This window comes from Chiloscyllium plagiosum, unplaced genomic scaffold (assembly GCF_037043375.1).
Source record: "Chiloscyllium plagiosum isolate Xiang-an unplaced genomic scaffold, Cpla_swu_hap1 HiC_scaffold_33, whole genome shotgun sequence".
NCBI lineage: Eukaryota > Metazoa > Chordata > Chondrichthyes > Orectolobiformes > Hemiscylliidae > Chiloscyllium > Chiloscyllium plagiosum.
This window is the reverse complement of record NW_028270171.1, coordinates 31,364,606-31,389,193: the sequence shown is the minus strand read 5'-3', so window position 1 is coordinate 31,389,193 and position 24,588 is coordinate 31,364,606. Positions and strand designations below refer to the sequence as shown.

The window sequence follows — 24,588 nt, the reverse complement described above, 5'->3', positions numbered from 1 at the left end:
TGATCCCTATTATCGGCTTTTCCTTCTCTCCAGTTTACTATCATCCGTCCCTTTGTCTGCCCAACAGCTGTTCTCTGATCCTGAACTCTATCTCTATCTATCGCTGACTCCTTTATCAGCCCCACCCCCAAGCCCTTTCTTCAGCATATATATCACCTTTTCCTAGCTGCTGTCAGTTCTGAAGAAGGCTCAGTGGACCCAAAACATTGACACTCTCTCTTCAGATGCTGCCAGATTTTGCCACCAATTGTTGTTCTTGTTTTAGATTTCGAGCATCTGTGGTGCTTTTATTTTGATTATATGCAATCCTTCATTAGGGTCCTGAATCTAAATAAAGGAAACTACATTTGATGCAGCATGAGCTGGCTGTGATCAATTGAGGAATATTACTTAAAGGGCCAACAATGAATAGACAGTGGCAGCATTTAAAGAATATGTGAATGAATGACAGCAATTGTTCATTTCCGTTTGGCACATAAACTAAACGGGGGAGATAGCCCTACATGGGAAAGTAAGGATAGATCCAAAGAAAGGGCATAAAAAATGGCTCCAAAAACAGCAGACCTCAGGACTAGGTGCAGTTTATATTTCAGCAAAGGAGAACAAAGGGATTAATTAAGTGAGGGAAAATAAGAGTATGAAAGTACGTATATGAGAAACACACAAACTGATTGTGAAAGCTTCTATAGGTATGTGAAAGAAAGACTCGTGAAGATAAATATAGGTCCTGTAGAGTCAGAAGCAGGCCAAGTTATAATGGGAAACAAGGAGACGGCAGACCAATTAAATAGGCAGTGTCTTCAATAAGGAGGACACAAATGCCAAAAATATTGGAGTTTATGGTCGAGTGAGAAGGAGGAACTGAAGGAAATTAGTATTGGTGGGGAAATGGTGTTGGGGAAATTGATGGGATCAAAGATTGATAAATCACCAGAGCTTGATAAGCTACATCCCATATTACTTGAGGAAATAGGGGGTGCATTTGTGGTCATCTTTTAAGATGTTGTAGACTCTGGGACAGTTCCTATGGATTGAAGGGTAGCTGGCATAACCCTGCTATTCAAAAAAGGAGATAAAGAGAAAACAGGAAACAATAGCCTGACATTGGTGGGACAGGATTGGACAGAGTCAACATGGAGTTACAAAAGGAAAATCATGCTTAACAAATCTACTGGAATTGTTTGAGAACGTAACTCACAGCATTGAAAAGGGGTTTACTTGGTCTTTCAGAGACTCCCGTACAATAAAGTGGCATGCAAAAATGCATGTGATTGGGGATAGTGTACTAACATAGATGGAAGAACTGGTTGGCAGACATGGAACAAAGAGTAGGAATAAGTAGGTCAATTTCCGCGTGACAACCAGTGACTAGTCGGGTATACCGCAGAGATCATCGCCAAGTTTGCAGTGGACACAAAACTGGGTGGGAGGTTGAGCTGTGATGGGGATGCAGTGATGCTGCAGTGTGTTTTGGACATGTTGAGTGAGTGGGCAGATATGTGACAAATGAAGAATAATGTCAATAACTGTTATCCACTTTAGACACAAAATCGGGAAGGCAGGTTATTATCTGAATGGTTATGGATTGGGAAAGAGGGAGATTCAGTGAGACTGGGATGATTTTGTACACCAGTCACTGAAAGTAAGGATGCAGCTGAAGCAGGTGATGAAGAACGCAAATAGTATGTTGGCCTTCATGGCAAGCGATGTTTTGCTGCAATTGTACAGGGTTTTGGTGAGATTGCACATGGAGTATTGTATGCAGCTTTTGCCTCCTTATCTGAATGTTCTGTACTGTTTCCTGGGATGGCAGGACTGACATATGAAGGGAGACTGGATCAGTTAGGATTATATTCATTGGAATTCAGAAGAAACCTAAAATATTTTAACAGGACTAGCTAATGAAACTCCTTTGTTTAAAAAAGGAAGGGAGGCAGGAAGTAAGAATGTCCAGGCCAGTTAGCTTAACGTCAGTCATGCATGGGAAAATGTTAGAAGCTATTATTAAAGATGTTAAACAAGGCAGTTGGATAAGTTTGAGGTAATCAGGCAAAGCCAACATGATTTTGTCAAAGGGAAACTTAATGGAATTCTTTGAAGATCATCGATATAGAAAAGCAAAACTGGTGCTATAGTTAAAGGTGAACCATGGATGCATCATACATAGTTTTCCAGAATGTGTTTGATAAGATGCCACATCAAAAGTTATTGTGGAAAATTAAAAGTTCATGGTGTAGGGGGATATTAGCATGGGTAGAAAATTGGCTGTATATCAGGAAGCAGAGAGTACAAATAAATGGATCTTTTTCAGGATGGTTGGCTGTCACGAATGGTGAACCACAGGGTCAGTAAGGCCTCAACTTTAAAATTTGTATAAATTATTTGGATGAAGGAACAGAAGGTATGGTTACTAAATCTGCTGATTACACAAAGGGAAGGAAAGTGAGTTGTGAAAAGGACATGAGAAACGTACAAAGGGATATAGATGGGTTAGGTGACAGGGCAAATATTTGGCAAATATGGGAAAGTGTGAAATTGTTTACTTTGGCTGAAAGAATTAAAGAAGCATATTATCTATATGGTGAGAAGTTGCAGAGTTCTGAGATGCAGTGAGATCTGGGTGTCTGAGTGTATGAACCACAGAAGGTTAGTGGTTAAGATATAGCAGGTGCAGGTATGGCAAGTAATCAGAAAAGCTAATAGAATGCAAAGTTTCATTGCGAGGGGACTTGAATGCAAGAGAAGGGAGGTTATTCTTCTGTTATACAGGGCATTGGTGAGTCCACAGCTGGAGTACTGAGTGCAGTATTGGTCACTGTAATTATAGAAGGATGTAATTACTAACTGTTGAGAAGCAGTTAAGAGGTTTACTAGGTGAATACTTAGCCTAAGCAGATTGTCTTATGAGGAAAGGCTAGATAGGCTCGGCCTGTATCCTCTGAAGTTTAGGAGAGTTAGAGGTGATTTAATTGAAACGTAAAGGATCCTGAGCACAGTTGATTAGATGGATATGGAAAGGATGTGTTTTTTTCTTGAGGGTGAATCTAGAACTAAGGATCATAGCTTCAAAGTAAAGTATCACTGCTGAGGAACCATTTTTCTCCAATGGGTTGTGTGTGTTTGGAATTCCCTTCCTCAAAAGGACATAGGATCTTTAAATACAGCAAACATTTTATTAAACGGCTCCTATGAGACCAGGGGTGTACTGGTTGATCAAATATTAAGGTTGATCAAAAGATCTACATAAGTAATGTAAAAACACTCACTTAAGTAATAGAAATAATGGGCAGCATGGTGGCACAGTGGTTAGCACTGCTGCCTCACAGCGCCAGAGACCCGGGTTCAATTCCCGCCTCAGGCAACTGACTGTGTGGAGTTTGCACGTTCTCCCTGTATCTGCTGGGTTTCCTCCAGTCCAAAAATGTGCAGGTTAGGTGAATTGGCCATGCTAAATTGCTCATAGTGTTATGTGTAGGGGGTAAATGTAGGGGAATGAGTGTGGTTGGGTTGCTCTTTGGAGGGTCGGTGTGGACTTGTTGGGCCGAAGGGCCTGTTTCCACACTAAGTAATCTAACAAGTAATCTAATCTAGTAATCTAATAAACCAAATGTAATGCAGCAGACATACACATCACTGTTGTACTTTATTTATAGCATAAATCACTTAAATAAAAATGCAACTTTACCATAAATAAACTTACACAGAAACTTAAGATTCGCACCCTCTACTGACTCAAGAATTGCGGAGATTGTGATAATACAGTAATTTTTCAGTATTTCAAGTGTATAATTTTTGCCAATTTATTGAAAGTGCTAGTTTACAAGGTGACTGTTAAAACAAACTTTGCTGTATTTTTAAGACGGGCAGATTGATCCTTGATTACTAAGGGAATAAAAGATTATAGGGGATTTGCAGGAATGTAGAGTTGAGGATGAAAACGCATCAGCCATGATGACGTTGAATGTTGAAACAGGTTGAAAGGGCTGTGTGGTCTACTCTGGTACCTTACTCATATGTTTATACAAGGTAAACGCAGGAAGGATATAGCCGATGACCGGGAAGTCCAAAACCGAGATCACAGTCGAAAGGGATGGGTTGCCACTTAGGACTGAGATGAGAAATTTAAACCTGGAGGGTGGTGAGCCTATGGAGTTCTGTGCCACAGAAAGTGGTTGAGGCCAAAATATTGAATGTTTTCAAGAAATAGTTACATAAAGCTCTTAGTGCTAAAAGGATCAAAGGGCATGGGAAAAAGCAAGATGAGAATACAGAGTTGGATGATCAGCCGTGTTCAGGTTGAATGGTGAAGCAGGCTCCAAGAGCTGAAAGGCCTACTCCTCCCGTTTTCTGTGTGTCTGTTCTATGTTTTCATTGGAGTAGTAGTGGACATGGGTTGAAGTCATGCCATAGCAGCCACCTGAATTCAGTACGAACTGGAATAAAAGAATGCTGACATTAACCTGTAACCTAACCTATAATGAGACGAATTTAGTTTGGGAAACTTGATTGATATGACGAGTTGGACTGAAGGATCTGTATGACTTTGACTTTATAAAAATTGAGATCTTAATTTGGATAGGTTTGAGCTGATTACTTATTGGAGGAGTTGCTGAATGTGAATTGTGAACAGTTTCACTCCTGATGTTTTTATCTGGGGAAGATTGTTACTGAAGTAGCAGAGTACAGTTGAAACAAGAGTGCTTCATGGTTAGAGCTTGCTGTAATGAGAACTATGCTAACAATTCCCCTCGCTCAAGTATTTACCACTGAAAAGTTTCTCCTTAACCTTTGTTCTTGATTTTGCTCCGAGTTCTTGGTGCCACACTTGGTCAGGTAACTTAAAAGAGAATCTAAAAGTTGTCTCGAGAAATGGCAGGGACCAAAAAGAAGATTTATTCTTGGAGTCAAAGGTCAGAGCTTATGAACTAAATGAATGCTTTGAATTTGTCCTTACCAAAGAAGAAAATGCTACTGAAGCCATAAAGAAGGAAGTGGTAGCTGAGACACTGGTTGAGATAGAAGTTGATAAAGAAGATGCATTAGAAAGCCACCAGAACCAAATTGAGTATTGTTTGGGATGGGGGTGTGGTGGAACCTGAGAAAGCACAGTCCACAATTTTACAATCCATTTGGAAAAGCGGGTGGTGCCAGAGGGCTGAAGAATTGTAAATGTTACATCTTTGCTTAAAAATAGGTTTTAATAATTACAGTTTAATCTCATCAGGAACTCCTTCCACACTTTGTCATCACATTGTTATTTTCTAATCTGCATGAAGATAATTGCAGTCCCCCATTCTCACTCCTCTGCATTGTAGATAACAATGTGGTCTTTTCTACATTGGTGAGATGAAACACGCTCTGGTTGACCACTTTGCATAACACCTCTGCAATTTCTGCAAGAATGAGCCTGACCTTCCAGTTGCAGTTTTGGGCTGAAAGGTCCGTCCTCAACATTTCCTGATTAAGCTGGCATTAGAAAGCAGTGATATTCAGAGTGTCCCAGGACCCTATCCATCTGAATGGATGGAGAATTCAGCAATTTTGGATGTGATTCTGGGAGTACGATTGTGTGGCTGTATGTTGTGTAACTCTATATACTTATAACTAATCCTAACTATTAATGAAGAGCCATGGTTTGGAGATGCCGGTGTTGGACTGGGCTGTACAAAGTTAAAAATCACACAGCACCAGGTGTGCTTCCAATTAAACCTGTTGGACTATAACCTGATGTGTGATTTTTAAATTAATGAAGAGCAGTTGACTTGGCTAGTACAGGGATATAGACAGGTTTGGTGATTGGGCAAAACTTGATAGCTAAAATATAATGGGAAAATGTGAAGTTATGCACTTTGGCAGAAAGAGTAGAGAAGCTGCATATTAAACAAGTGGAGAAAGACTACAGCTCAGGAATTTGGAAGTCATCGTTCATGAATTAAGAACAGCTAGCATCCAAGTTCAGCAGATAATAGGGAGGCAAATGGAATATTGGCCTTTCTTTCAAAGGAAATGGAATATAGAAACAGGGAAATCGTGCTAAAACTGTACAAGGTACTTGTCTGATTCCTGAAGAAGGGCTTATGCCCGAAACGTCGATTCTCCTGTTCCCTGGATGCTGCCTGACCTGCTGCGTTTTTCCAGCAACACATTTTCAGCCAAGGTACTTGTCTGACCAAGGTTGGAATACTGAGAAGAGTTTTGGCCACTTGTAGAAATTTTTATTTAGCAAGGGAAGAAACCCCTTAACAGGAATAATTTATTGGCCCCCGAACAGTACCTCCGATGTAGGTGATTGTATAAACCAGAAAATAATGAGGGCTTGACCAAGGGCACAACAGTAATTACGGGTGATTTGAACATGCATATTGATTAGATTAATCTATTTGGCAAGGATATCCTTGAAGAAAGGTTCAGAGTATATCAGAGTGTGTTTCTTACAGCAACATGTCATGGAGCCAAACAGAGAACTGGCTACTTAAGATTTGGTATTATGTAACAAGGAAGGATTGATAAGTGATCTTAGAGTTGTAGAGTCACAGAGATGTACATCATGGAAACAGATCCTTCGGTCCAACTTGTCCATGCCGACCAGATATTCCAATCCAATCTAGTGCCACCTGCCAGCACCCGGCCCATATCACTCCAAACCCTTCCTATTCATATACCCATCCAACTGCCTTTTAAATGTTGCAATTGTACCAGCCTTCACCACTTCCTCTGGCAGCTCATTCCATACACGTACCACCCTCTGCGTGAAAAAGGTGCCTCGTAGGTCTCTTTTATATCTTTTCCCTCTCACCCTAATCCTATGCCCTCTAGTTCTGGACTCCCCGACCCCAGGGAAAAGACTTTGCCTATTTACCCGACCCATGCCCCTCATAATTTTGTAAACCTGTATAAGGTCACCCCTCAGCCTCCGATGCTCCAGGGAAAATAGCCCCAGCCTGTTCAGCCTCTCCCTGTAGCTCAGATCCTCCAACCCTGGCAACATCCTTGTAAATCTTTTCTGAACCCTTTCAAGTTTCACAACATCTTTCCGATAGGAAGGAGATGAGAATTGCGCGCAATATTCCAACAGTGGCCCAACCAATATCCTGTACATTCGCAATATGACCTCCCAACTCCTGTAATCAATGCTCTGACCAATGCTCTGAAAGCATACCAAACACCTTCTTCACTATCCTATCTACCTGCAACTCCACTTTCAAGGAGCTATGAACCTGCACTCCAAGGTCTCTTTGTTCAGCAACACTCCCGAGGACCTTACCATTAAGTCTATAAGTCCTGCTAAGATTTGCTTTCCCAAAATGCAGCACCTCGCATTTATCTGAATTAAACTCCATCTGCCACTTCTCAGCCCATTGGCCCAGATCCTGTTGTAATCAGAGGTAACCCTCTTCGCTGTCCACTACACCTCCAATTTTGGTGTCATCTGCAAACTTACTAACTGTACCTCTTTATGCTCGCATCCAAATCATTTATGTAAATGACGAAAAGTCGAGGACCCAGCACCGATCCTTGTCGCACTCCACTGGTCACAGGCCTCCAGTCTGAAAAACAACCCTCCACCACCACCCTCTGTCTTCTACCTTTGAGCCAGTTCTGTATCCAAGTGGCTAGTTCCCCCTGTATTCTGTGAGATCTAACCTTGCTAATCAGTCTCCCATGGGGAACCTTGTCGAACGCCTTACTGAAGTCCATATAGATCACATCTGCTTCTCTGCCTTCGTCAATCCTCTTTATTATTTCCTCGAAAAACTCAATCAAGTTTGTGAGACATGATTTCCCACGCACAAAGCCATGTTGACTATCCCGAATCAGTCTTTGCCTTTCCAAAACCATGTACATCCTGTCCCTCAGGACTCCCTCCAATAACTTGCCCACCACCAAGGTCAGGCTCACTGGTCTGTAGTTCCCTGGCTTGTCTTTACCACCCTTTTTAAACAGTGGCACTACGTTAGCCAACCTCCAGTCTTCTAGCACCTCACCTATGACTATTGATGATACAAATATCTTGGCAAGAGGCCCAGCAATCATTTCTCTAGCTTCCCACAGAGTTCTAGGGTACACCTGATCAGGTCCTGGGGATTTATCCACTTCTAAGCGTCTCAAGACATCCAGCACTTCCTCCTCTGTAATCTGAACATTTTGCAAGATGTCACCATCTATTTCCCTACAGTCTGTATCTTCCATATCCTTTTCCACAGTAAATACTGATGCAAAATACTCATTTAGTATCTCCCCCATTTTCTGCGGCTTCACACAAAAGCCACCTTGTTGATCTTTGAGGGGCCCTGTTCTCTCCCTATTTACCCTTTTGTCCTTAATGTATTTGTAAACGCTCTTTGGATTCTCCTTAATCATATTTGTCAAAGCTATCTCATGTCCCCTTTTTGCTCTCCTGATTTCCCGCTTAAGTATTTCCCTCTTTCCCTACTTCCTTTATACTCTTCTACGGATTCACAAAGGATTCACTTGATCTATCCTGTCTATACTTTACATTTGCTTCCTTCTTTTTCTTAACCAAACCCTCAATTTCTTTAGTCATCCAGCATTCCCTATACCTACCAGCTTTTCCTTTCACCCTGACAGGAATGTACTTTCTCTGGATTCTCGTTGTCTCATTTCTGAAGGCTTCCCATTTTCCAGCTGTCCCTTTACCTGCGAACATCTGCCCCCAATCAGCTTTTGAAAGTTCTTGCCCAATACCGTCAAAATTGGCCTTTCTCCAATTTAGAACTTCAACTTTTAGATCTGGTCTATCCTTTTCCATTATTATTTTAAATCTAATAGAATTATGGTTGCTGGCCCCAAAGTGCTCCCCCACTTACACCTCAGTCACCTGCCCTGCCTTATTTCCCAAGAGTAAGTCAAGTTTTGCATCTTCTCTAGTAGGTAGATACTGAATCAGAAAATTTTCTTGTACACACTTAACAAATTCCTCTCCATCTAAACCCTTAACACTATGGCAGTCCCAGTCTATGTTTAGGAAAGTTAAAATCCCCGAACCATAACCACCCTACTTTTGTTACAGATAGCTGAGATCTCCTTTCAAGTTTGTTTCTCAATTTCCCTCTATTAGGAGGTCTATAATACAATCCCAATAAGGTGATCATCCCTTTCTTATTTCTTAGTTCCACCCAAATAACTTCCCTGTGGAGTCCCAACATTCTAGAGTTTCAAATTCAGATAAACGAGTGAAGACAGTCGCATACGAGACTTTTACCATTAGGTAATTGTACAGGCTGAGGACAGTGTTGGCCCAAGTGCACTGAGCAAAAATATTACAGGGCAGGGCGGTTGAAGAATAGTGACAAATGTTTAGGGAAAAATTAAATACCTCTCTAAGTACATTCCTGAGAGGAAAAGGAATTGTAAAAAGATGAAAATCTTCCATGGATTAACAAGAAAGCCAAGGATAACAGAAAGGCAAAACAAAGGGCATATCATACTGAAAACATCAGTGGTATTCTGGTGGATTGGGAGATCTTGAAACATTGGTTAAAAATCACACAATATCAGGTTATAGTCTAACAGGTTTATTTGAAACTACAAGCTTTTGGAGTGCTGCTCTGTTGTCAGGTAGCTAGTGGGGCAGGATCATAGGAAACATCAGCAAAGAGTTACTGAAAGCAAAATCAAAAATACTAAGATGAAATATGAACAAAAGCTTGCAAAAAGCATAAGTAGATATCAAAAGCTTCTATAAGTTGATAAAAAGGAAGAGAATAGTGCAAGTAAACATTGGCTCTTTAGAGGATGAAAACGGTGTGGTATAATGGGAAAATCGGAAATGGCAGATGCACAAAACCAATATTTTGTCTCGGGTTTAACAATGAAGAATTTCTTCGTAAAAACTTGGGAAGTGGAACTTGGTGAAATTACTATAATTAGAGAGAAGGTATTAACTAAACTGATGGGATTAATGGAAGATAAGTCCCCGAGCGCTTTGTAAAACGCCTACTGGAAACATAAATAGATCATGTTCATTGGCTCTCCTTGGTCTAACTTGCTTGTTACCTCCTCCAAGAATTCTAACAGATTTGTCAGACATGTCCTCCACTTGACAAAACCACACTGACTCTGCTCCATTTTACTATGTAATTGTATGTACTCCACAACCTCATCCTTAATAGTAGATGCTATTGGCCTATAGTTTCCCATCTTCTGCTTCCCTGTCTTCTTAAACAGAGTGTTGGCATTGGTCATTTTCCAGTCCTCTGGGACCTTCCTTGATTCCAGTGATTCCTAAAAGATCACTACCAATGCTCTACCATCTCCTCAGCTATCTCCTTCAGAACTCTGGGGTGTACTCCATTTGGTCCAAGTGATTTATCCATTTTCAAACCTTAGCTTCCCCAACACCACCTTATTGATGGCCACTATTGATGGACTCTCTGGTATGCTGCTGTTGTCTTCCACTGTAAGAACTGATGCAAAGTACCTCTTCAGTTACTCTGCCATTTCTTTGTTCCCTATTACTATTTCTCCAGCCTCATTTTCCAGTGGTCCAATGTCCACTCCTACTCTTTATTTATCTATAAAACTCGAGCAATCATCTTTTTTATTACTAGGTTATTTTATGCTTGTGTTTCATCTTCTCCCCCCCATGGCTTTTTTTTTGTTATCCTCCACTAGTTTTTAAAGGCTTCCCAATCCTTTGGGTTCCCACTAATCTTCACTACATTGTATGCTTTTTGCCTTTGTACAGTCCCTGATTTCCCTTGTCAGCCATGGTTGCCTCATCATTCCCTTAGTGTGTAGCCTTTTTCTTGGGATGAAGATTGGATGTGCTTCCCCAGAAATTTCTGCCATTGCTGCTCCAATGTTTTTCTAGCTAAGATCTCCTTCCAATCAGCTGTGGCCGCCTGCACCCTCATGTCTTTGTAGTTACCTTTACTCAGTTGTAATGCCTTTACATCTAATCCCGATCAAACTGCTGGGTTAATTTTATCATTTTTGAGAAGATTTGTAGCTCAGGATGAGGTTCAGGTTGTAAGTTTGCACGCTGAGCTGGAAGGTTTGTTTTCAGACATTTTGTCACCATGCCAAGTAACATCAGTGAGCCTCCAGTGAAGCGCTGGTGTTCTGTCCCACTTTCTATTTATGTGTCATTACATTACATTACATTACAGTGTGGAAACAGGCCCTTCGGCCCAACAAGTCCACACCGACCCGCCGAAGCGAAACCCACCCATACCCCTACATTTACCCCTTACCTAACACTACGGGCAATTTAGCATGGCCTATTCACCTGGCCCTGCACATCTTTGGACTGTGGGAGGAAACCGGAGCACCCGGAGGAAACCCACGCAGACACGGGGAGAACGTGCAAACTCCACACAGTCAGTCGCCTGAGGCGGGAATTGAACCCGGGTCTCAGGCGTTGTGAGGCAGCAGTGCTAACCACTGTGCCACCGTGCCGCCCACCTGTCTTCATCTGTCAAGGTGGTTGATAGCAATGATACCAAACTTACAACCTAATTCTATCATTGCCTCATAGCCTTTCCTTCACATTAAGCTCCTTAATCAAGTCTGACTCATTGCAAATTACCAAATCCAGAATTGTCTGTTCCCTGCTGGGATCTACCACAAATTGCTCCAGAAAAAAGATCTCATAGATACTCCATGAATTCCTCTTCTTAAGAGCTGCTACCAACCTGTAAATACCTAGTCCACCTGCATATTGAAGTCCCAAATGATCATTATAAGAGTGCCTTTTTTACATGCCTTTTCTACCTGCTGGTTAGCTTTCTTCCCCATATCCTGACTACTGCTATAAGGCCTGTACACAACTCTCAGGAGATTTTGTCTTTGTTGTTCCTCAACTCTACCCACACAGATTCTGTGCCTTCCAATTCTATATCACTTTTTGCTTTTGATTTATTTTCATTTCTTATTAACAACGCCTCTGCCCATCTCCCTGTCCTTTTGATAGGATGTACATGATTGGATGTTAAATTCGCACCTTGATCCCCTTGCAGCCACATTTCTGTAATTACCCACAGCATTGTATTTCCAATTCCAATTTGTGCTACAAGCTCATTTACTTTAGTCCTGTGTTGAGCATCACTCTTCATGACCCTTTCCGTACTCTGTCTTGTTACTACTTCTGGAAATGTTAAAGAGCCTGTGGTGGAGTCCCACCCTGCCCTGGTGAACCTTCACTGGACTCATTAACGTATATTTGAACAACTGGGGCCCCAGCACTGAACCCTGTTAGAATAATTCAGGAACTTTCAAGATTATCATTGTCATACTTATCCAAACTTTGTTAGATTTGTTTAATTCCTTTAACAGTTTTGTTAACTGCATTGACCCAGCCTCTTGATGCCATATTCAACGCTGTTTAGACTGGATTATCAGTGACATACAGTTAGCACTAAAGGATGTGGAGGCTTTGGAGAGGGTGCAGAAGAGGTTTACCAGGATGCTGCCTGGATTAGAGGGTATGAGCTGTCAGGCAAGGCTAGAACAACTCGGGTTGTTTACTCTTGAGCAGCGGAGGCTGAGGGGAGACTTGATAGAAGGCTATAATATTATGAGATGCATAGATAATGTTAACAGTCAGAACCTTTTCCCCAGAATTGAAATATCTAATACTAGGGGGGCATGCATTTAAGGTGAGAGGGGGAAAGTTCAAAGGAGACATGAGGAGCAAATTGTTTACACAGAGAGTGGTAGGAGAACACACTGCCGGGGTGCTCGGTGAGGCAGCTGGAATAAAGGCATTTAAGAGACTGTTAGATAAACACATGAATATGCAAGGAATGGAGGGTTATGGACCAAGGGCAGGCAGAAGGATTTGTTTTATTTGGCGTCATGTTCAGTATAACATTGTGGGCCGATGGGCTTGTCCTGTGCTGTGCTGTTCAATGTTCTGTGTAGTACCAGCGTGCTCATATGTGAACCATCAAAGTCTGTCCACATGTTTATTGATCTTGAATAGCATCAGGTCTAGGTCATAAGTCATAGTCATACAGCTGCCTGAACTGCTGTGACCTGCTCCTCGGATGCTGCCTGAAGTGCTGTGCTTTTCCAGCACCACTCTAATCTAGAATCTGGTTTCCAGCATCTGCAGTCCTTATTTTTACCATAGAGTCATACAGCGCAGAAAAGGCCCTTTGGCCCAATGTGTTTTCACCCAAAATCCACATGTACAGTTTGTAGCACTGTTAGGAAATAGGGATCTGCAGTGGAAACCTGGGAAAACTGATAGTTCTCAGCATTCTTGTTCCACAAAATACAGTAATTGTTGCACTGAGATCAGCTAGTTCAACATAGCAAATGTGGGACTTTATATCAGTCCCACAGCAAATTGTCTAACTTCTGAGACTTTGAGGATCTCCTTCCCTTTCTTCATTTAGTTTCCTCTCTGGCATTCATTGTTAACACAACTACAGAGAAAATGCAGCACATAAATAGACTGTTCAGTAAAAGCAATCCATTTGTGGTCCACATTGGCACATCTTTCTATCTCTCGATTCACTTCTCTCTCCAATAATTATCCAGATTCCCCTTAAATCCGCATATCTTGTTCACCTCAGCTACTTCCTGTAGTAATGAGCAGCGCTCCTTCTAATTTTATTATTGGCTTTGTGGCCTGTGCACTGCAGTGATTTCTGGAATCAGAAGTCAGTGTCAAAATTGGCATGCCGATGACGATCGCAATGTGCGGCACATTGGAGCTTAGAGGCAGCATTGGTAGTGAGTACCACATTCTCATTAGTTTCTGGGTAAAGAAGTTTCTTTTGAATTCTTTACAAGATATTTTAGGACAGAATCTGAATAACCTGGGCCAAGGCACAAAATCTGGCAGAATCACATGGGATTCAAGACACCTCTCAATGTCAGAAGCATCAGAGTTCCAATCATCAAGATGAGATTCTTGCCAGGGATCAGTGAGAGACCTGTTAACAGGGCTTATTGCTAGTTGTCACCCTCATTAACTGCAAAGCTTGCCTCATTCTATCATATCATAAGGTGGATGGAAATTAGATGCTGAGAATTCTTGACAAGAAAGTCTGAGTTCCTCTGCTCTGCAGTCTTGGACATCAAGCACCAATATTTCAGGGAATGCTCCAGGGCTCTGACCATGCACATAGTTCATAGCTGTTGTTATCTTACATGTGCCAGCCCCTCTCCATTTTCATGGAACATCTGTCTGCTTAGTTGAAGCCTCTGTAACTTCAGTTCTATAGTTTGCAGTGCACCTGCAACTATCATTAGAATGCTACTTTAAGGGCATTTCGTGTACAAGGGCAGGCTGGAACAGATTACATTTCCAGGCTGCTAGTTCACTTTTAGTGCTCATTAAACCAGTGATCACTCACTTGATGCCTCCCTCGGTGCTCACAGTATCTCTGAGGAGAAAGTAAGGTCTGCAGATGCTGGAGATCAGAGCTGGCAATGTGTTGCGTTTCAGAGAACACCTCTGGGACACCCGGACCAACCAACCCAACCACCCTGTAGCTCAACATTTGAATTCCCCCTCCCACTCCACCAAGGATATGCAGGTCTTTGGACTCCTCCATCGTCAGACCACAACAAAACGACGGTTGGAGGAAGAACGCCTCATCTTCCGGCTAGGAACCCTCCAACCACAAGGGATGAACTCGGATTTCACCAGTTTCCTCATTTCCCCTCCCCCCACCCTGTCTCAGTCAAATCCATCAAATTCAGCACCGCCTTCCTAACCTGAGATCTTCTTCCCGACCTCTCCGCCCCCACCCCAGTCTGACCTATCACCCTCACCTTGACCTCTTTCCACCTATCACATTTCCGACGCCCCTCCCCCAAGTCCCTCCTCCCTACCTTTTATCTTAGCCTGCTGGATAAACTTTCCTCATTCCTGAAGAAGGGCTTATGCCCGAAACGTCGATTCTCCTGTTCCCTGGATGCTGCCTGACCTGCTGCGCTTTTCCAGCAACACATTTCCAGCTCACAGTATCTCTGTCTTGCTTTGATCCCCTCAGCTACAGCCTGTGTGAGCCACTCATGCATCTTTTGTCTAATTTTTAAAAAAAGCACTCAGGGAGTTCAAAGCTGTTTACCAACTGTTCCTTGAAATGGCAGTACATATCAGGGGCTGAATCGTCATCCTCTGCTTCGTACTATTCTGAGATGCCATTCTATTTGCTGTTGTTTATTCCCCATTATTAAATCCTGTAGTGAATGCTTCCTTGGACAATTTCCATATTTTCCCAATTTTTCATCCCTCTTCTTAATTTTCATTGTTAGGTGGCCAGTAGAGAGCCTCTTTCAAAGTGATTGATTCTTTATTATCATTCTCCAAATGGATCCTGCTTCTGCCTTATAGATGGCTATGCCATTCAACTTCAAATTTTCCAAGTTATCCTACTTTGCCCTTTCCTACTGTATCTTTGCTAAACAATACAATGTTTAAGTCCTGCCCTGAATTTTCTGGAACCAGTCTCAGTAATCCATACTGCACCTGGTTGTTGGCAATGTACTATTGCCTCCAGGTCTCCCTCCAGTTTAATGACAAACATTATACGCATGATTGTCCTGCCAGTTTCCACTCCTTTTTCACAGTAATTCCTTATTTCTAGAAACCATCCTTAAGTTCCTGTTGAACAACACTGAATTCCCTGGCCATTTATATCCTACCCTAGATTAGTCTGCCTGATGCTCTCCTTTTCTATTTCTGTAAGTTTTAGGCTTGTTTAGTTTCTTGTAGGTCCCACTACAAGTCCAACCTGTTTAAAGCCTTTAAGGCCTCTTGCTCTGTGCTAATTCTTTTCTCTTATTTTGCTGGCATTCTTTTCACTAGATCTGGATGCGATTGTCAGGCGCTCTGCAGAAAAAGCGGAATACGGAAACCTCATACCGTGACATTGCCAAAAACAGCTCCAATGATGGGAGTATTGCAGCCAAACAGGTGAGATGAATGAGGCCATTACAAAATGGCTTGCATTTATATAATATCTATAACGTTGAGGAGGAGGCGTAATGCAATAAAAATGTATACCAAAGTGCAGACGGAGATGGTAGGAGAAATGACCTAAGAGCTTTGTCATGAAGGTGGATTTTAAGGAGGGTCTTGCAGCAGGAGAGACAGAAAGCTAATGAAAGAAGTTTGGGATGAGAGTTCCAACTGATAAAAAGCCTAGCCACTAGTGGTGCAGTGAATGGTGGGCATTTCGAGACCGAAGAGTTCTGGAAAGGACAATAAAGCTGCCACATGCTCTTTTCGGCAGTAAGTGTTTAAATTGGTAGGGGAGCAGAAAGACTAGGAGGTACAGATACAAACATTACCAAAAGTAGTGATGCAAGTTTAAAAAAAAACATTAAAAAAGCAAACAAAGTACTGCAAATGGAATCTACCAATTTTGTGTGGGAACAATGATTTTTGTGGCAGCATTGATGGTTGACAGCCTAGAACAGGTATTTGGGAGTCAAATTGCCAATTTCTTTTCTGTTTCAGATTGAGAAAGACCTACTGCGCACAATGCCAAGTAACACTTGCTTCTCCAACATAAACAGTGTTGGCATTCCAAGATTACGAAGAATTCTACGTGGGCTGGCATGGCTATACCCAGAGATTGGATACTGTCAAGGGACCGGAATGGTACAGACTTTATTTAAAACATATATTCTTCTTTGTTCTTCATTCCTTGAAACACTCATTATGAGAGAAGACAATTGGATTCATCAAAGCTCTTCAAATGCAGCCTCGTGCTCCAGTCCTCTAGATAGTTCTGTTCCATAATGAACTCAAAATTTTGCAGGGAATTTGAATCAAATGTGTCTTCAACCTTAACATTTCGAAAAGAATTAAGTCAAGAATTATTTTTATGTCTAGTTTGTGAAGTGTATCAACTGCCTTCAGCAATTCAGATTATAGTTAACTAGTTAACCCAAGTCTGATGTTGTACTGAATGGATCAGTGGAAGCGAAAGAGATAAGTTGCCAAAGCTTGTCATCTTGGACTAATTAAGACAAATGTCAGAATGACAAATTATAAATTATCAAACCAACTCATACCACAGGAGGAATGAGATTAGTTGGCTAGTTGACTCTGTTTGATTGAGGCAAATCAATGGAGAACTGTGGAGTGCAGAAAAGGCCCTTCCACTCACTAGTCTCCAATGACAATAGCTGCCACTAAAGGTGTGCTAATCGCAATTTTCTGCACTTGTTCCATGTCCTAGAATGATATGATACTTCAGGTGCTCGTCCAAATGTTTTTAAAAGTTGTAAGATTTCCGGCTTCCACTACCTTCCCAAGCCATGCAACCCAGATTCCCACCACCCTGTAAATGAAAACATTTTTTCTCAGATTCCCTCTGAATCTCCTGCCCCTTACTCTTATAGTATGACCCTTCAACTAAGGGGAACAGCTGCTCCCTGTTCATGCTATCCATACCCCTCTTATACACCTCAGTCATGTCCCCCTTCAGTTTTCCCTGCTGTAAAGAAACCATTCCATCCTTTCTAGTCTCTCCTTATAACCCAATTTCCGCAACAAAGGCAAATCCTGGTGAAACTCCTTTGTACCTGCTCTAGTGCTATCACATTCCTCCTGTAGTGAGCTGACCAGAACTGCAGACAATATTCCAGCTGTGGCCCAACCAATGATCTGTACAACTCCAATATTACTTTGCTTTTATACTTTCTGCCACAACTGATGAAACCAAGTGACTTACATACCATCTTAACTGTCCAATTCATGTGCTCTCCTGACTTCTGGGATTTGTGAATAATTACCCCAAGATTCCTCTGAGTTATCCAGTATCCTGCTGTTCTTTATATACTCCCTCATCTTGTTTCTTCTTCCAAAGTGTCACTTATCAGATTTAACTACCATCTACCACTGCTCAGCCCATCTGATCAATGCATCGATATCTTTCTATAGCCTACAACCATCTTCTTCACTATTAACCTCCCTATAATCTTGCTGCCTTCTGCAAACTTGTTGAACATTCCCCCCCATGTTTTCATCTAGATCATTTATGTATATAATAAACAATAAGGATCCCAGCACTGATTCTTGTAGCACACTACTGGATACTGGCCTCCAGTCACTCAAACAGCCTTCTGTCACTACCCTTTTTACCTATTATTAAGTCAGTTTCTGATCCATCTTGCCAAATTAGGCTTCTCGAAGTCACAGGTATTTCAAAAACGCTGCAAGATTTGAGCATATTTCATTGTTGTTGAAGAGAAGGGGTCTCTGCTTATGAATATATATCATTTGTAGCAAACTTAAATGGGCCATGACTCAAGCTCGATTGGTGATCTTGGGATGGTTGTTGTTACAGCAATTAATGAACTCAGAATTGTTTGGCAATGCAGTTTAATTGTGGATTCACAACTAGCAGTATATGATTTATTTTGAGTTTTACAAGCGCATGTTGATTGCTTACAATCTGCATGAAACACACTGAAAATCATATCACACATTGCTCAATTGTATGCAACTACGGATCGGTTAAGCAATCTGTTTCACACTGTTTCATGCAATCACAACTCACGTGGTAGCTCCCAATATCAGACTGATAAGTAGTCTCTCTATCACACATTTAAACCATGTGGTAGAAGAATTTCATTGTCAGTACAGCACCAGATACATGGATGTATACCACAGCAATTGCTGGTTCAGCATGGTCCATCTATTGTTTGTTTTAGGAGGAGTAAATACTATTTGGATGAAGGGTGGCATAGTGATGATTCACTGAATTTAGTAATCCAGAATGCCAGGCCAATACTCTAGAGACAACAGAAATTGCTGGGAAAACTCAGCGGTTCTGAGCTCATCTGTGAAGAGAAAGCAGATTTAATGTTTCTGGTCCAGTAACTAGGGAAATGTGTTCAAATCCAACCATGGCAGCTGGTGAAATTTGAATAAAATAAAAAATGTGGAATGACAATGTAGCTTTTTAACGTTCTGTTTTCGTGGAATGCGGGTGTTGCTGGCTAGGACAGCATTTATTGCCCGTCCTTAATTGCCTAGAAGGGATCTGTGGGTAATTTGCTGCGAGTCTGGAATTAAATGTTGGCTCGATCAGGTAAAGATGGCAATTTCCTTCTGTAAAGGATATTAGTAAGCCAGATGGGTTTTTCCAATAATCTGCAGTGGTTTCATAGTCATCCTTTAATTCCATGCTTTAATTGAATTCAAATACAGATTCCCAGAACATTATCTGGGTCTCTAGATTAATAGTCAGGTAATAATATCACTAGGCCATTGCCTCCCCAAGTTTCTCTAAATATTCTGAAAAAAATGTTTTCACCCAGAGCGTATTGAGCTCTGGGATGCACTGCCTGGGACAGTTGTAAAGGCAGGAAACCACACAAATTTTATAAAAGTACTTTGAGGAAAACTTGAAATGTCATAATAGTCAAGGCTGGAAAGTGGGACTAGTGTAGATTTAGTGTAGCTTTGGCAGTGATGAACCAAGGACCTTTTCTCTACTAGGTGATTCTGTGATTCAAGGCCTCATTTTATCCGGAAGATTAAAATTCTATATAATCAAGCAATAGTTAGTTTCTTCTAGACAAAGTCATTTTAGTGTAATAGTTTTAAACAGCATGGAAACTCTGGTTGTACCTGTCTGAACATCTTTTAAATGTTGTAACTGTACCTGCATCAACACTTCCTCTTGCACTTCATTTCACAGATGAACCACCCTCCTCTCACCTTAAAAATATGCCCTCACACTGGGGAAAGGAACTTTGCTATTCAGCCCATCATGATGCTCCCAGTGAAAAAAAGTCCCAGTCTATCCAGCTTCTCTTTATAATAACTCAGTCCTGGTACCATCCTTACAAAACCTTTCTGCACCAATAATTTCCAAAGTTCATGAGCATAAGTTATTAATTAACATTACAATGAAGAATTGTGGATGCTGGATATCTGAAACAAACTCTGGAGAAACTCAGTGGGTTTGGCAGTATTTGTGGACCGAAAACAGAGTTAACATTTCCAGTCCAGTAACCCTCCTTCAAAATTAGAAACATCTAGGAAAAGGTAGTACTAATGTCAATTAAGGAGAGTCGAGGGGGGTAAAAGGAATGAGCAGATCAGTGGACAAGTAATCTGGAAAGAGAAAAAAGGGTTGAGCACAGAAAGGGACTATTGAAGTTAAGCCAGCGAAGATGGTGATAATAGGGACTATATGCCATTGAAAATGGGTTGGCTGTGCTGAAAGCAGCCCGTTTCAGGACAGGACCTGGGATTGTGGGGAGAATAATAGACATGGATGCAGAGGTGATCGTGCTCTGAAATTATTAAACTCAATGAGTCCTGAAGACTGTAAGGTACCTTAGTAGAAGATGAAGTTTTGTTCCTGCAGCTTGAATTGAGTTTGGCTGAAGCAATACAGCAGGCCTGAGAGAGAAATGTGGGCATGGAAAGTGATGATGTGTTGAGGTGGGAGTCACCTGAAAGCTTGGAGTCATTTTTATGGACAGAATGTACGTGTTCCACAAAGCAGTCACTTAGTATAGAGGAGACTACATCATGAGCTGTGATACAGTAGACTAAATTGATTTAAAATTAGATTTATTGTCTTGTGTATTCAAGTATAGGAATACAAGAGTAAGTGGAAGTGTACAGAATCACTGCTTCATTTGGAAAGTGTGTCTGGGGCCTTGGATGGCAATAGGATAAACAGATAAGTGTTGTACCTCTGCGAGTGAATGGGACTATGCCGTGGCATGTGGGGAGGCATTGGAAGTGGAGGAGGAGTGGTCCAAGGTGTCCCAGAGGGAACAGTCTCTGTGGCATGTTGACAAGGGAGGGGAGGAGAATGTGTCTGGTGGTGGCATCTTACAGGAGGTGGTGGAAATGGCAACTTTGGATGTGGAGGCTGGTGAGATGGAAAGTGAGGACAAGGGGAAACCCTATAATTATTGTGGAAGGGAAGGAAAGGTGCGAGGGCAGTAATGGAGGAAATGGGGTTGGACAAGGCTGAGGGCCTTTCAAACACGGAAGCAGGAATCCTTGGTTGACGAAATCTTTAGTTCTTGATGGGGGTGGTGGTGGTGTTGTTTGACTTCTACTTTATGAATGCTAACTGTCAGCTGTCAGACACCACCTATCTCCCCAGACCATGATGCCATCAACGAATATCAGGGTGTTGTCCCCATGACCATCACTAACCTCTCCATCTGGGGATATCTCTTCCCACCGCATCTCCCAAAGAGTTCAAGCTCATTTTCCCCAACCCTGCACAGCCCCCATCTACTTTTTCCCCAGAATCCACAAACAGAACTGCCTGGGCAGAACCATTGTTTCATCCTTATTTCTTTTTACCAGGACTCTATTTATTTTTCTCCTCTTGTTCATCCCCTCCCACTTACAACTTTGATTCTTCTGACACTTTGCAGTCCTGTTTGCGAGCAGTAGCTGTCTTTTCATTATGGACATCTAGTCGCCCAACAGAATGGCCTTAGAGCTGTCCGCTTTTCCTTTGAAAGGAAGCCTTGAACTGTCCCCATCTGCCACCAACCTCTTCTGCCTGGTTGAGCTCATCCTCACTTTGAACAAATTCTCATTTAACTCCTCTCATGTTCTTCAGATCAGTGGTGTTGCTACTGGTACCTGTATGGGCCCCAGTTATGCCTGTCTTTTCATGGGTATATTGAACATTCCTTGTTCCAGCCCTACTCTGGTCTCTCCCCAAACTAGTTCTCCAGTACACTGATGACATTATTAGTACTGCTTCCCTGTCTCTTATTGAAATTAGAAAAAATTATCAACTTTGCTTCCAATTTCCATCCTTCCCTGACCTTCACCTGGTCCATTTCTGACTCCTTCCTTGACATCTTTGTTTCTATTTTTGGGAATAGGCTGGCCACCAACATCCATTACAAACCCATCAACACCTACAGTTACCTTGACCTTGATCTCAGAACTAACCTGCTTTATTTGCACAGGTTGCAGCTTGCCTGCTGCTGTTCCTGGAAGAGGAGGATGCTTTTTGGATGATGTGTGCCATTATTGAGGACCTGGTTCCTCCTTCATATTTCAGCACCACATTGCTGGGTGTGCAGACAGACCAGCGGGTTCTGCGTCACTTGATAGTACAGTACATTCCCCGACTGGACAAACTTCTCCAGGAGCATGACATTGGTAAGAGAAGCAATAGTTTTGATCAAACAATCCTCACTTGGCAGATTGACGATATATTTGATTTGATAGAAGTCAAAAAACACATTAATGTAAGATATCCTCAACTTATGCTGTGTGCCCACTTCCTGTCACAGGACTTAGATACACAGCATATACTTCTCCTGTCCTTTGTTTTGTGTGGTATAATTACTTGCAGTATCTCATCCTTATGAGATTCAGCTTTTACTTCTGTGTTAATTGTACCTGCCAAGTCCCTCTATAGTCAAAGATTTTAAATAATCCACTAGTGTATCTTCCACAATACTCTTAGTCACCGCCAAAGCCATTGTCAAATCTCACACAATAAACTTCATCATAACACTGCTGTTTTATGCCCTGAATCATTCTGTAGCCATTACTTTAACAAGAAAGGTACATATCCTCTTAAATCTGGTGAATTCCACAATCTCAGATGAGCCCCAGTAGTTGTCACCACTGCTGATAGGGACTTTGTTTGATGGAGATAATAATTTTATTTGTTTTGATTTTTACAAAGCAGTCTCTTACTGAAACATAATTATGCAATGCTGCAAAGTTTACTTTGACAGTGAAACTCAAGTTTATTGCAAAAATAATGAAGGTAAAAATTGAATAATTCTATCTCTTTATAATATCATTTCAAACATTTTAAACACAGTGAAAGTATAATCCCACTGACCCCAAAACATTCCTAAATAAATTGAAAATAATCAAAGTAAATTTATAGTAATCAAAACACTATCCCAGTACAGTTCCCAAAACGTCACTCATGTAATACTCAGCGCCAGAAGACTTGCTTCCTGAAGAAAGGCCTGTGCCCGAAACGTCGAATCTCCTGTTCCCTGGATGCTGCCTGACATGCTGTGCTGTTCCAGCAATAAAGTTTCAACTTTGATCTCCAGCATCTGCAGACCTCACTTTCTCCTTGCACCTAATGCCTTGCTGGGTTTAAGTCACTTACAATTTCAATTGGAGACTGTAACTGTGATAGCTGCATCCCGGAGCTGAGCTTCACTGCACTCCGCTTTAATTAGCCTTTTCTGGTTCTTATCCTAGTGCCTCTGGTCTGGGACTAACATGAACACGAAAGATAATTTAATTTACTAAATCTATCATTCCCTTGCTGGAGGAACACTGTTCTGTATAGCCATCCAGTTCCAAGATCTGCATAACGACTGGCACTATGCAAAGTTAAAAGCTAATTTTGTTAGAATTCTTTGATGAGAGCAGGCTGGTAGACGTAGCCTATATGAATTTCAGTAAGGCCTTTGATAAGGTTCCACATGATAGGCTGCTCTGGAAGGTTAGACCACATGGAATCCAGGGATAACTGGCAAATGGGATACACAATTGGCTTGATGGTAGGAAGCAGAGAGTAATAATGGAAGGATGCGTGTCAGACTGGAGGCCTTTGGAGAAGTATGCCTCAGGGGTTGGTGCTGGGCCCATTGCTGTTTGTTATCTATATCAATGATTTCAATGATAATGTATAAGACATGATTGGTAAGTTTGCAGATGACACTAAAATAGGTGGTATTGTGGCCAGTGAAGAAGGTTACCAGAAATTGCAACAGGATCCTAATCAGCTGGGGAAGTGGGCTGAGAAATGGCAAATGAAGTTTAATAAAGATAAGTGTGAGGTCTTGCATTTTGGAAAGCCCATTCAAGGTAGGAGTTTCATGGTAATTGGTAGGGCCTTAAGGAGTGTAGTGGAACAGGGAACATTGGAGTTCAGGTGCACGGTTCTCTGAAAGTGGAGTCACCGGTAAACAGGGCAGTGAAGAAGGGTTTTGGCACACTGGCCTTCATCAATCAGGGCATTGAGTATAGACATTGGGAAGTTAAGTTGCAATTGTACAGGATGTTGGTGAGGCCGTACTTGGAGTATTGTGTTCAGTTTTGGTCACCTTGCTATAGGAAGGATGTTATTAAACTGGATGGAGTACAGAAGAAATTTACAATGATGTTGCCTGGACTCAAGGTCTGAGTTACAGGGAAAGTTTGGACAAACTAGGACCTTTTACTTTACAGCATAGGAGACTGAGGGAGGGAATCTTATAGAGGCATTTAATAGATCATGAGAGGCATGGATAGGGTGAATGCACTCCCTCTTCTTCCCAGGGTTGGGGAATTGAGGACTAGAGGGCATCAGTTTTAAGGTTAGAGGGAAAAGAATGAAAGGAAACCTGAGAGGCAGCTTTTTTACACAGAGGGTGCTACGTATATGGAATGAGCTGCCAGCAGAAGTGATTGAGGTGGGTACATGAACAACATTTAAAAGGCATTCGGACAAATACATGGATAGGAAAAATTTAGAAGGATATGGGCCAAGTGCAGGGAAATGGGGTTAGCGTTGATGGATATTTTGCTCGGCATGGACCAGTTTGGGTCAAAGGGCCTGCCTCTGTGCTGAAGGACTCTATAACTCTATGAAGCTAAAAGTTGCTGTTATAGATGTTTCTCTTAAGCTTGAT

General features: G+C 41.7%; 1 protein-coding gene across 1 annotated transcript in view; it reads left to right on the top strand.

Annotated features, from left to right (window-relative positions):
- The window catches only part of sgsm3 (small G protein signaling modulator 3), a 191,309-nt gene that overhangs the window by 77,377 nt on the left and 89,344 nt on the right, over positions 1-24,588 (top strand). The window contains exons 6-8 of the mRNA XM_043680029.2: positions 15,791-15,898; positions 16,445-16,588; positions 21,901-22,096. Coding sequence (XP_043535964.2) covers positions 15,791-15,898; positions 16,445-16,588; positions 21,901-22,096 — 448 coding nt within the window. The remainder of the gene's footprint in view (positions 1-15,790; positions 15,899-16,444; positions 16,589-21,900; positions 22,097-24,588) is intronic.